Here is a 13769-nt window from a genome sequence, read left to right as displayed (position 1 = left end):
AATTAGCTAAAGTAGAGTTATGGTTCTTGAACACTGCACTTCCTCTCATTGTTCTTTACCATTGTATGAAGTTCCAATGAATTCCATCCAGTACTTTTCAAGTTATACTCCGGACAAAAAAGTAACAAAGGGCAATAACTCAGTAATAAGCAAGAATAGAGTTATGGTTATTGTACACTGCACTTTCTCTAATTATGCTCTGCCATTGTATGAGGTTTAATCCAATTTCATCCAGTAGTTTTTAAGTTATGCTCCGGACAAGGTAAATTGCAACGGACCGACCGACAAATCGACAAACCGACAAACCTACCACAGGCTGACTTCGTTTGTCGTGGGTATAATCATCAGTTCACGCGTCATTTTGCCCGTACACGTGCTGTGACCACTAGCGGATTTAGAGTGGGAGGGGCGACTCTGGTGACACTTTAAATGATATGAAGCTCGATGCACGTGGTATACACACACTGTTGTTTAACTTGAATCTATATCAGTACATGATAAACAAATAATTTTTTAGGGGTAAACAACGATCCAACGTTCTGAAAACTTAATTTGACTTCAGTAAAAAAAGAAGATCGCGTGGTTATTTCAATTTAGCAGTTAAACTTTACTCTTGGGAATCCTTATTATTTTTGCAATTTTACACCTCACACGTAGAACAATCAAACTTAGTAATACAAAATTACACAAAACACGTTAATAAATAACTTTTCATTGATACTATTATTTAAAATTTTACGAACTACTTCTACTGATGTACCGAGGTTTTAATCGACGAGTTCCGAATGACGTTTCAGTAATCAGCAAGAAATGACCTCAATCGTAACAACTCGGCCATCTCCTGTAAAGTTCAATTTTGTTCGATGCTGGCCGAGGTGTTCCGATTACAATGACCTTTCAAATGACACCAAGTGAAAATTAAGCGAATGGCCATCAATGTGTTAGCCAATAAGGTTGTATTCTAAGTCTGTTTGATGACCTGCAGTAAAATCTTAATGATTAAGAATGGGCAGAGTAAGTGTAGTAAAAGCTGACACAGGGTGTGTGTATCGGATAAGTGGCAGTAGGCGAACCTTAATCATCATCATCAGCAGCAGCAGCAGCAGCAGCACCACCACCACCACCACCACCACCACCATCATCATCATCAGCAGCAGCAGCATCCCAGACAGTACATTCACTCAAAGTTGACACTTACTTTTAAATTCAAATTTCACAACATTCTAGTAATACATAAAAAAAAAACTTTTTATACTGCCATTTCTAGACAGTATTATATTTTGTAATTCAACAAACATAGTTTTGAGCCCTGTTATTTCATTCTCGTACACCAGAGAGATGATGCTATGTGCACCATTTATCTTTATCAAATCTCGTTATTGAGAATGTGTAATTTTGGAATTATTAGATTTTCTGAACGTTGTTTCAAACAGTTCTATACATTCATTAATTCTCATTTTTTTATATTCTTAGACTTTCAATCAATCACTAGCTGTTTTTTGTGTGCATATATTTCCATTTTTCTTTCATCCTCGCAGTTAACAGTTATGCACAAGTAGATTTCTGAACGTTGTTTCGAACAGTTTGATATATTTTTATTATTTCTCATTTTTTTTATACTTAGACATTCAATGAGTCAATGATTGTCATATTTCATACATATGTCTCCCTTTTCCTTACACACTCACAGTTGACAGTTATGCACATAAAAACAACAAAAATACATATTTACTACTGTTTTATTAGGAAAAAAATGATTAATATCATCGAACAATTGACGCGAACATGGAGAGGCGTCGCCCTTGCTATATCACCCCCAATCCTGAAGGTAAAAAAAAATAATCGTACATATGACATTTACAACACTCGGTAACAAATCTATCGCAATTTATACCTGTTTGATGCTCAATATCTAAAACTACCGTTCGTTAAAGCTGCACTCTCATTGATTGAACGTTTTGACAACTTATTTATTTTTTGTCTTGTAAGTAGCCAATTTTTGCGAATTTCCTTGGAAACCAGTTATATAAGACTGCTGACAAAAACTCAGATCGCAGATTTTTATATATAAGCTGAAAAATTGATATTTTATGCGATTTTCTTAAGCCGTTAGTAACGGTTTAAGCCATAAAACATTAATTTTTCAAACGGAAATATGAACATCTACGATCTGATTTTTTGTCAGCAATCTTATATCATTGGTTTGCAGATATTTACACAAAAATTGGCTCATTCCAAGACATAAAATAAAAAAAGTTGTAAATCTGTTTATCTGTGAGGGTCCAGCTTTAAACAAGACTGCAAACTTAACAAAATTTCATTACGACAGGTATTGAATTTGTATCCAATTAAACTCATAGTAATGCAATGCCAGAGGGCGCAGGAAACTAAAAAAGATACTCGTATAAGGAACAGAACAGATCTCAATTGTTTTGTTAACTGCAAAAAGATTCATTTTTCTTAAAGCGTTAGTAACGTTTTTAGCAATAAAATATCAATTTTCGAACGTAAATATGATAAACATGAGATATTTTTCCAGTGCAGTCCTATATCACTGGTTTCCAGACATTTACGCAAGATTGGCTCATTTAAAGACAAAACATGTCAAAAGATAAATCTGTGAGAGTGCAGCTTTAACACATAGGGTCAAATACTATGTAAATTATCTGAATATTTAAAAACAAAACATAGAAATAATCTGAATAAACTCAATCGCGAACTTTTGAATGCAGCTTCACGTGTGTGTGGGAAAACTTCTCATATCCAAGAATAATTTGCAAGCGTACTAACCGCGCGGCGCCTAAGCTATTCAACCAAACAGCGTGCTGCCTAGGCCGATGGCTCCCACCGCTCGCCCAAGCGGATTTCCGGACCTGAGCAACGCGGCAGATCCTAGCAGTGCCAGGCCGCGGCCCCCACCAAAGCCGGGACGCCCCCACCCGCCTCCAAAGCCTGGACGCCCCCATCCGCCTCCAAAGCCTGGACGCCCCCATCCAAAGCCTGGACGCCCCCACCCAAAGCCACGTCCTGCAAACAAAATAGCTAGAGTCTACTTGGTGTTGTTGTTGTTTTTGTTGTAAATGATGTTGCATTTAGTTCCGGCCCATCTGCAATAAGAATGCCAAGCAACTCCATTGTATACGTCTAACCATGAGTACTGGTATTCGGTGGTAGATGGAAAGGTTTCTCGTAAAACGAAAATTTTGGTGATCGCTATTGGACGCGTGCAAAAGCGCGAAACCCTCCGTTCTGTAGAAAAAAAGCTTAGATAAAGGTGCCCGTTCCGCATTATGGCATGACTCTCTTTCAGACTCGCAAGCTAGCAATGGCGCCAAGGAACGACTGCAAATGAAGGAAAGATACCAGGTACTCACATAATGTTAAACACTGTGATCACCACTTATAGCAAACTAAGTAATCCGAGGCCTCCAATGGCCTGTCCGAAGCGATTTCCCCCGGACAGAAGGGCGGCGGAGCCAAGGAATGCGAGGCCGCGCCCCTGTCCGAATCCTGGACCCCAGCCGCCGCCTCCCCACCCACCACCAAACACTGGCGGTCCAAAACGCGGACCTGTGTGGATAAATAAAATAATGATTTTCTTAAAGTATTGGCAGTGTTTAAGGTAATATATATATATATATATATATATATATATATATATATATATATATATATATATATATATATATATATAAAGCTATTCATTCAATCAAATATACAGCCAGTGTATACCACGTGATAAATTGCGTCATACATGCTACGTTAGGCATCATTTTGCTTCGAAAGAAACCTGTAAACAAAGATAACTTCACTATTTCTTCGACATTTGAAATGAAACATAGCGCAGTCTATACACACACTAGTATACCCATCATGGCATGAATACGTAAATTAAAAGCATTGTAGCGATTTCTTTTATCTTACCGCCAAAGCCTCCAGCGAAGAACTGTGCATCCGCGGTCATGGCGGACAGGCCGATAAGTAAAAGGATAAGACACGCAGACGACTTCATTGTGGCTGGATTCTGGAATTATGCACGAGAAAAAAATCAGTTTTTTTCACATGCTATAATATGTTTTGCGTATTTTTCTGTATTTCACATGTGTAAAATAGCATTGCTCAAATTATTTTGGTCAGAAAAAATACTCAGTCCCTAAAAATGTTTGACAATAGTTTATTCTGAAAACGAAAATTTGTAATATTAAATGAAGTTCAGAAGAACAAGTAGTTTTTTATCTTCAAACAATACTTTACCGGAGAAAAAGCCTTTTGCCCTTGTTAGCATAAAATACAGAAATTTAGTAAGCTGGCCAAAAGCTTGTTTACTAACAAATTTCATGAACACGTTAAGGGAAGTTATGTATTATATCATACAATATACGACGCCTTGTGATACATCCTATATACTTTAATGCATTCAACATTAAATATTTAATTATTATAAAGCTTATAAAAATACAAACCAAATCGTTATAACAATTTTAAGCCTCTTACAAAATATAACACTCAAAGAATAAAAAAATAATATTAAAATTCGAAAATGTGTATTACTTTTCAAAATGTCCAGTGAATAATGTTGACCAGCAATCGGTCAATGGTATTTATTAAGAATAGTGATGTTCTTTTCGACTAATAATGACTGATCGAATATTCAGACTGTATGTAATAAATAACGTAAGGCAGTTGTTTTTTGCGCACAGTTTTCATTGCGCGAGTATTTATCATTGCCAATTGTAGCCTGGGTTACCTTCCCTTACCATTTCATTGTTGTGCAGAGTACGCTGGGTACCAGACAATGCCAATTATTGACTAAGATTTTACTTCCAGATTAAGTGTTCTACATCAACTACATGTGTTTGACACAAGCCATGTTTTTGACGTATTTTGACTTTAGTCGTATTTTTTTGTAAGATGCACTCTTACTTCCTAATAAGATTTACCACAATTAATATTATTGTTTAAATATTCCAAAAAGGAGGAATAAATGTCAAAAACAATGTTTTTTGTGAAGGATACCGAGTTCGATTTGAAAGAAATGAGAATGAAGCACGGTATTTCTACCTTATGAGACTATAGTAGATCACAGTACATCTTTTAGCATTCACCAATAATTTAATATTTTTGGGCGTTCTGCTATTAAATACATGGTTACAATCTTGTTATTAGTAATTAACGTTTTCCATAAATGCATTATTTAGTAAGAAGTTAAAGGTTTAACAGTCAAAATTGATGTTTGTTTTACATGTGTATGTATTGATTTTGAATAAGAGTGTCACTTTAAACATCAGTGAATTAGTTCAGTACAGTTCAGACAAGAAAAACACACAAAACATATTTTGGCTTAATTCTTACCTCTTTTTGGACATTCCTGACTGAAAGGTACTACAAATTATTTACAGTAGCTTAATTGTTCGGGTTTGTTAACAACTTTTTTTAACTTTTTGTCTTGGAAAGAGCAAATTTTTGCGTAAATATCTACAAACAAACGATAAAAGATCGGATCGCATTTTTCATATTTCAGTTTCAAATTAAAGTTTTATGGCTTAAACAAACGGTTTAAACAAATGCATAAAACACCAATTTTTGAACTTAAATATAAAATTCTGCGAATCGCAGCAGATCTAATGTTTTGTAATCAATCTGATATAACTGGTTTCCATGGATTTTCGCAGAAAAATTTGCTCGTTCCAAGACAAAAAAAGAATTAAAAAAAAGTTGTCAAAACGTTCAATCTGTGAGAGTGCAGCTTTAACGTATAAATAATACCAACATCGTATTTTTTAGAAATTATTTACACTAAGATGGCAGTAACAAAATATACCCAGTTTACAGTAGTGGGGTCATTTTCTACAAATTATACATTGTTTTATTACGGCCACTGTTCGTGCCAGGTCACAGACATAGAAAAACAACACGTGTAATATTGCAATTTTGACATAAACATAATATAAACGACAATTATCTGTCATTTTGTGACTAGCGTGGAGTGGTAATTTACGAAACGTCCAAGCGGGTCAATGAACCGTACCGCGGTAGAACAAAAATATATATTGTTGTTCAAAGAAACGCCGGTATACCTGTAAATGTTTACGTCAACATGTTGAACTTATGAAACGATGCAATTAGGAAAATCACGCAAATGAAAAGAACGGTACGTCTTGACTTTCATCACGTTTAAATCCAGTTCTGAACGAGGTAAGGGTCATTATTTACGGATCCAGAGCTGTGTGTGTGGGGGGGGGGGACACCCAGCGCCAAATTTACTTTTTATTTCAATAAAGGAGAAATTGAGTAAAGAAACACGCACAAAATGCACCATTTAGGAACCCACTTGTCAACACTTCTAACCAAATTCATTTAGGTTCTGGGGGAGGGGCGCAGGTCAAAAGCATCCACCCCTACGATACGCCCCCTCTAACATCGAATCCTGGAGCCACCCCTGGTCATTTTAAAACTAAATTCCGAATCCCCCCTCTTTTCTCTTTTGCTACAACAGATCGCCTCTGAAGGCTTGCAGATATTCTACTGCAAGAATGATGCGGTGGGGGTCAAGCCATAATGCAGGCAGTGTATAGACGGCTGTAAAAGTACAAAGCACCACCACCGTTTTATGAGTGACCTGTGCAACAAAAAAGCATACATTCATGATTATGGTTTAATAATTGTAATGAAATTTTAATAACAGTAACGCGACATGATTTCCCCTTTCATTATTAATAAGTAAACTAATATGCTCAAAACGTGGCATGGGCACGTTGGATGTTTTTTTGTTTTTTTATTTAATCTTATTATAAATCGAATATAATTAAGAATGAATTTTGAAGAATTGTATATTTTTTCAAGAATGTAAACAACGACAATGAAATTAATAAGTATACTAATAATGGTGCTTTAAATAATAATACTAATAATACTAATAATACTATACTAATAATAATAATAATAATGATAAAATTAATAATAATAATAATAATAATAATAATAATAATAATAATAATAATAATAATAATAATAATAATAATAATAATAATAATAATAATAATAATAATAATAATAATAATAATAATAATAATAAATGCGTGTACTGTGTAACGCATTAGTAGCATGAATAACCAAACGTTTTATATTGCGCGATTTTACAACGATATGTTTTTGGCACAGTTGTACTAGCAGCTTTTTATATTCTGTGATATGCTCATAAATTGTCTAACCTCCCTTGTGCCCAATACTCGGTACAAAAATAGTATCCCATAACCAAATTTATTTTTTATTATTTTTTTCTTTCAATCAGTTATTTACTTTGGGTTCAAATAATTCCGTTTCATTCGGATAACATTAGTTTTTATCCAAAAATGTCAACGAAATGAAAAACATAAATTTTGAAGAATTACTTTGATTTTCTATGAATCTACATGTTAAGTTTTGATAAAAGATTGTAAGTTTGCAATTTTTCTTTATACATTACAAAATAACCTAAATAGTAACAAGTTTGAAGTAAACTACGCCGCTTTTAATTATTTTTTGACATATTGTGATGACAGGTGTCCGGTGCGTTGGTTTTGACCACCAATCCTCATCAACTACCCCAATACACCTCACCATAATTCTCCCAAATCTATCGAACATATCTAGATATTGTTTAAACATCATACATATGACATTATATCTAACTTCTCAGTCATTGAAATTAGACTTGGATGAACAAGCCCGAATTCTAGTAGGCTAAATGGCCGTCAACCAGTCTTTTGACGATTTTTAGACTATGGCAGACAGGGATACACATGAAATGTCAAAATAATAAAAAAGTATCCCTGATCGCTCATTATTGTAGCTAGCCCGAATTCTAATATCAAATACATCAGCTTGGCATCAAATTTTTTAACAAGCCCTGCTGTATAATATTCAGTATTTGAGCAAGCCCGAAAGACATTTTTCCAGAGCAGGGCTTGCGGGCTTGTGCTTATTTTGACCACTGACTTCTGACAATTTACCATCTTTGACAAAGTACTCCAGCCTATATTGAACACTGGGCAAACTATGAACGATACAAGAAAATGTTCCTGCCGCTGACTACACAAGAGTGGAACTCCCTTCATCTAAACCAGCTGCAGATCACGTCTGTAGATGAGTTCAGCATTGCTCTGCAGACAAACACAGTCTATGCAGCACAGATTTTTTTTTGATTGTTAATATGCCACTTTGTATGGCTTTTACAGTTTAATGGCATCACTTGGCTGCTTTGCATTTATGTCTTAGGCAGTAACAAAGTAGATGTAAAAGAAATGTGGAAATAAAGACAAATTTCCTAAATGAATATACCAGAGTGTAGCACAAACAAAGCAAGTCCCAATTTTAGAACCAAATGTTCAAACTAAACATTATTTTCTGAACTGTAGTTGTTAAGTTTATATTGACACATGATATTTAAAAAAAACACACACCAGCAATGACTCATTCACATACACTGTAGTATGACTATAAGAATGAGTCATGAATAATAAATTTTCACACAGCTTTTTCGCCTGTTTTTGTAGCTGTTGTTTGGCTAAGCGGCTTTATTCCCAAAGCCAAGAAGTGTACATTTTTCCTGTAACATGTGTAAATGTAAAATTTTAAGTTTTCCCCAATGCACAAACGTGCTAGTTCACCGGAAGATTTACATTTCAATTTAACCCTAGCATGGATGTTGCTGGAGGTGTGCATCTTAGCGGGTGTGCTAATATGGATTGCATATTTTATATTCCTTCACTTAACTTGGTTAAAATTTGAATTACTTCTGGGGGGTTTCCAGGTCTATTTGATGACTAATGCAAACATGAGCCTGGACAATCAGACTACTCCGCTAGACAAGAAGACACATGCATTGCTACTGAGGAAGGGGTCATCAAACAAGATGGCTTTGAAAGAAAAAATTGTTCAAATTTATGAAGCATTTTTCCAGGTAGGCTATTTATTGATTAGAGGCACTCTGACAGTAATATTAATTGATTTATTATACATGATGGTAAGGTGTTAGGAAGGGCTTAAAAAGGACATGGTGCTGCAAAAAAGGGGAGAGGGTGCTGCAGAACAAAATACGGTAGCATGTTGTATGGGCTGTGTAAATTTGACCAAAAATTCTAGAAATGTGTTTAATTTAACTTTCAACTGTCAAAATTATCAAGTTTGTAAGTAGTTTTAGTTATATAATAAGCTTTAAACAAATCATAGAAAGTATTTGATTAACTTAAACATTCAATTCTAAGAATGTTTGTCTCAATAAGGGCAGTGGGCTGCTACCAAACAAGGGCAGGATGCAGCTCTCTTATACCTCTTTAGCTATGGGTTTTTCTTTACTCTTTTCTTTTTTACTTTTTTCAGTGACCACCTATTATAAATAGTCCATCATCTGAATGCTTGATTATCATGTTGTTTAATATAAAAAAAATCTACTCAGTTACATTAAAGCATTTTTCATTATTATTTATAAGTTCCGTACACGTTATAAAATAATCTACTGTTTCAAATCTGTCATGTTTCAGGGAGAAGACCCTTCAGCTGGGAATGTCAACTTCTGGGATGAGCTATTTTTGCTGAAAGTAAGGAGAAACTAAGAAATAAGAGACATTGGAATTTGAGTTTTGAATTAACAAGTCTGAATTTTGACACGCCTTCTTGGCCTGAAGTTTTAGCAAGCTTGGAAATCATTTTAAAAATGCAGGGCTTTTGGCATTGTGCTTATATAAATCACTGAGAAATTGTATTGTGTTGTGTTAGGTGGTGTTATTTTTATTCAAGTAAATGTTGTGTATGGTTAACTGTAAAACTTTTACTGAAATTCAATTTTTCTGAGTCTCTGTGAAATGAATTAGCAATACCTTTGTTTATCATTTTATTGAAGTGGTCTGCTTAATTTATCACCTCTATTACAATTGCGTAGCACTCATCTTTACCAAGTCATATTGAATGGGCACCTAGACACATATATTTATATATATAAGTTCAAAATGAAACAGCATATATATAAGTTCAAAATGAAACAGCATTTGCTGTTGTGCATTTAAATTCTGACATACAGTTTATTGCCTTGTCTTGTTTTTGAAGAAAACAATTATTTTCATAGCCTAGGTGTTGCTGTTGTTGGCATCATTGTTGTAACGAGTGTATGTATGTACAGGACATATATAGCATGGGACTAGGGCTTCTAAAAGTTACAAATCTCAATTTTTTTAGGTGCGCATAGACCTTATTTCCAGACACCTAAAGGTTCATTCATATTTGTAGTGAATTCAAACATATTTACCATAACTTAAAGATCCTTTGATTATTTGCTATGGGCTTTTAATCTCTACACTTTGATGCTCTGACATCGTACACAGTACTGTTTGTTCTGCAGCTGACCCATACAACACATTTTAATGCATGTTAAAATAGGTTAAACTCTCGTAAGTGTTTGTTTGGATGGCAGTTGATGGGACACTCTGGTTTTAATCATCAGAGATATGTCCCATGATCAGCTGATTAAAAAAAAAACTCAGATGATTGTTAGTTTTAGCCACACAGAACTTTTCTATTAATTTTATTATTATTTTTCAGGTAAATACATCATATATTGAGGTGGAATGTGAAAAGTTGACAGGAGAAGGGTTGCTGGCTCTCAAGGTAAGTATCTTCCGAAGAATCATTAAGTAGGGAATTACAAGATAAGTATGGAAATGTCTAAAAGTGTACATATGGATGCATATTTAATGGAAATTCTGCAGTTCTGCATTTGTAATATTATGAAGACATCTCGAGCCAATTTTGATTAAACTGGATAAAGCATCCCATGGCAATCTTGCATATTGTAACAATTTGATTGGTCAAAAGTGATTTTTGTGTCGCCCAGGGATTTACTTTGTTTGTAGTTGCCTTCGTCATCCACCTCACACATTTGTTTCCAGTCAATAACATTCAAACCACCTGTTGTACAGTCTTCAAACTTGGTATGCTAATTGGTCACTCAGAGCCAGACAGTACATGTCCATATTTATTATGAGTTCAGTAAGTCAAAGGTCATAATGACCTTTACTTAAAAAAATGATATGTGCTCCCAACAGGCAACAAATCTTATTTGAAAAATTCGTGTTCATTAATAAATATTAACACTAGCTAATTCATAATTATTATGCCAGTTATTTTTAAAGTTTATACGACAAGCATTCTAATACTTTAGGATCTCTTATGTATACCTTGGCATAAAATTGTCCACTGGTTTAGTTTTTACTTGATTTTACAGATTTTACTTTTGATTTTTTACTGCATTTAATATCTAAAAAACATGTTTTTACAAAGTGTTTTAACATTTTATTCAAGGACAACTTCAACTTGATGTTTGAAAAGTCAGTAGAGGTTCTTAAACAGGATAACCCAATACGAACAGTGAATGCTGTACATGTAAGTCATTAAACATGTCCATTTTTGGATTTAGAATATAGTTTTTTAGAGACTTCAATAAAGTTTATAATCAACATACCCCTTGAGAGAATGCACTGTTAAAAAGAATGAAAAAAAATATTCTGATTAAAAAAAATACAAGTAATAGAAAAATGTTTTCGCTGAGTTGAAAAAAAAGAAAACTGTCAATGTTTTTTCATTAAATGTACAAAAACAAGCAAGAAAAAGACCCAAATGTTTAAGGCATATGAATAAGGTTGATGAAAAATAGAGCATTTTAAAAATACTCATTGTTAAAATATCTAAAGATTTCACTAACTCAAAGTTGAAAAATTAAAATAAGAAGATTTATGTATACGGCCACTGGCCTCTTCCTAATTGAAAAAGCCCTGCAATGTGCTCGTTATTTTCAGACATTGAGCGCGCTTGTGCGAGGCATATACAAGAAAAGCTTGAAGGACCATGGTTTTGACGTAATCAACATTCTCATTGGATTCGACAATGCTGAGGCTGTAATAGGGGTACTGAATGTTTGTCAGAGCTTCCATTAAGAATTTGAACTGGAAGTATGAACTTCCATACCACCAATTTTATATTTTATCAAATGTCCAAATATTTATGACAACATGGCACTCAAGGGGGCATAATGTTTGATAATTATCTCTTGTTCCATAACATGTGGTAATGATACATGGTAGATTTCAGTGTTATTCCCTAGATAGACATCATAATCCAGTGTTATTCCCTAGATAGACATCATATTCCAGTGTTCTTTTTCAACAATGTTTGTTGAATGGGTCCGGAGCCCATGGACATTGTGAAAATAGCGACACAATGCATAAAGTTGCAAATATACCATGTATATATTTCAAACAAAGAAACTGTCACATGTATGTGACAGGTTTATGTTGTTTCAATATTTAAACTCCTGTGTTTGAAGCATTTTGAGAGGCTCAGATTAAAACACATTTGTACTTGTTAAAAGGAGTGCAAAAAGTATACTTTGGGATCACTAAGCCCCATTGTAGTAAAAAATACTACAATATTTAATTATATATGCCAGTCATAGGGGATGTGCAAGAGATTCATCATACAGCATAGTCATTTTCAATATTGAATCATGCCATGTATTACATGTATGTTGGTACATAAATATAACTAATTGTTTCAGTCGCTGGTTGAGAGTATCAATCACATGTTGTGTGGGGACTACCCAACGGCCTTGAAGCAGCTTCTTCTCAAGTTCCTACTGGTCCTTGCTTCTGTGAGTAACTTGTAGTCTATTGGTTATCTTGACACTTTATTTTGGGGTATTTGGGAATGTGTGAAGGACAAATGAGGTTTAAGGAATACATTTTCTACTGATTTAGCCATTTTAGAATGAAAATATCAGAGGAATGAAAAAGGTCTGATGTGGTCAAAATTTGTCCACACTGGCAAATGTTAAACTTTAGCAGCCCTGGTGTGATTTGTAATATAAATAAGTGTTTCTTGAAATATTAAAGCACTCCTAAAAGCTGATAACAAACAATGAATCTGTCAGTTATATTGATTGATGTATTAAATTAGGTAGCCATTGTAAATTTTAAATTAGGGATTTTTTCACTAATGTATTTTTCTACTTTGTTACACGTTCAGAAGGTACCGATTATGTTACTTGTTTAGTTGGTATTGCAAAACAGCATTGCTCAGAAGTTCTTTTTCTTCTCCAAAACAAAAAATGAAAATTGTTTATACACCCCCATTTAAAAAAACGGGATGTATTAAAACTTAAACTGTGGTGATTGGGTGCTCGCCATCCAGTATGTTGTCTGCTCAATTACTTTGGAAGCCATTGTCCAATCATCATCAAATTAGGTCAGAATGTGTATTGCTGTATTGGCATGATATCTTGGACAAGTTCGATAACAAGCTATATCGTTTATTCACTTGAGAGTTATAGCCTGTTAATTATAGAAATTACCTAAAAGTGCTCTTTTATGCTTAATAACTTTGAAGCCTTTGTCAAAACACCACCAAATTTGGTATAAAATGTGTATGCCATAATATCTTGTCAAGTTCGATAACCAGCCATATCGCTGCAGTCATTCGAGAGTTTTCCCCCATTAATTATAGAAACTACCTAAAATTGGTCTTGTATGATATCTTACACAAGTTTGATAAACAGTAACTTTAGAAGCCTTTGTCAAATTATCACCAAATTTGGTCAAAATGTGGATTTGAATAATATCTTGGACAAGATAGTGAATCAGTCATATTGCTGGAGTCACTCGAGAGCAATCACACTTTAATTAAAAAAATTACCTAAAAGCGGTCTTGTTCCATAAATTACCTAAGAAGACTTTTTTCAAACA

General features: G+C 34.2%; 2 protein-coding genes across 2 annotated transcripts in view; one reads left to right on the top strand and one right to left on the bottom strand.

The window, feature by feature from the left end:
- Positions 1-1780: 1780 nt before the first annotated feature.
- On the bottom strand, positions 1781-8039 carry LOC128210490 (acanthoscurrin-2-like). Its single transcript, XM_052914837.1, has 5 exons — positions 7992-8039; positions 3925-4024; positions 3412-3570; positions 2791-3027; positions 1781-1822 (listed from the first exon to the last, which is right to left on the bottom strand). The coding sequence occupies exons 1-4, from the start codon at positions 7992-7994 to the stop codon at positions 2810-2812; spliced, it is 480 nt and encodes a 159-aa protein (XP_052770797.1). The 5' UTR covers positions 7995-8039; the 3' UTR covers positions 1781-1822; positions 2791-2809.
- LOC128211878 (armadillo-like helical domain-containing protein 3) overlaps positions 7319-13769 on the top strand; it is a 24901-nt gene continuing 18450 nt past the window's right edge. The window contains exons 1-7 of the mRNA XM_052916988.1: positions 7319-7435; positions 8792-8941; positions 9522-9578; positions 10576-10641; positions 11335-11415; positions 11829-11936; positions 12587-12679. Of these exons, the coding sequence (XP_052772948.1) occupies positions 8801-8941; positions 9522-9578; positions 10576-10641; positions 11335-11415; positions 11829-11936; positions 12587-12679 (546 nt within the window). The 5' untranslated portion in view covers positions 7319-7435; positions 8792-8800. The remainder of the gene's footprint in view (positions 7436-8791; positions 8942-9521; positions 9579-10575; positions 10642-11334; positions 11416-11828; positions 11937-12586; positions 12680-13769) is intronic.

The sequence above is a fragment of the Mya arenaria genome, chromosome 12 (assembly GCF_026914265.1).
Source record: "Mya arenaria isolate MELC-2E11 chromosome 12, ASM2691426v1".
NCBI classification, from domain to species: Eukaryota; Metazoa; Mollusca; class Bivalvia; order Myida; family Myidae; genus Mya; species Mya arenaria.
The sequence above is the reverse complement of the archived record's forward strand: the minus strand, read 5'-3'. Positions and strand labels throughout refer to the sequence as shown.

Excerpts from the sequence above, each read along its gene's own strand:
- LOC128210490 (XM_052914837.1), bottom strand. Across the intron at positions 3,571-3,924 it reads CTTCGCTGGAGGCTTTGGCG|GTCCGCGTTTTGGACCGCCA; the intron begins GTAAGATAAAAG and ends TTATCCACACAG. Across the intron at positions 3,028-3,411 it reads TGGAGGCCTCGGATTACTTA|GACGTGGCTTTGGGTGGGGG; the intron begins GTTTGCTATAAG and ends TTTTGTTTGCAG.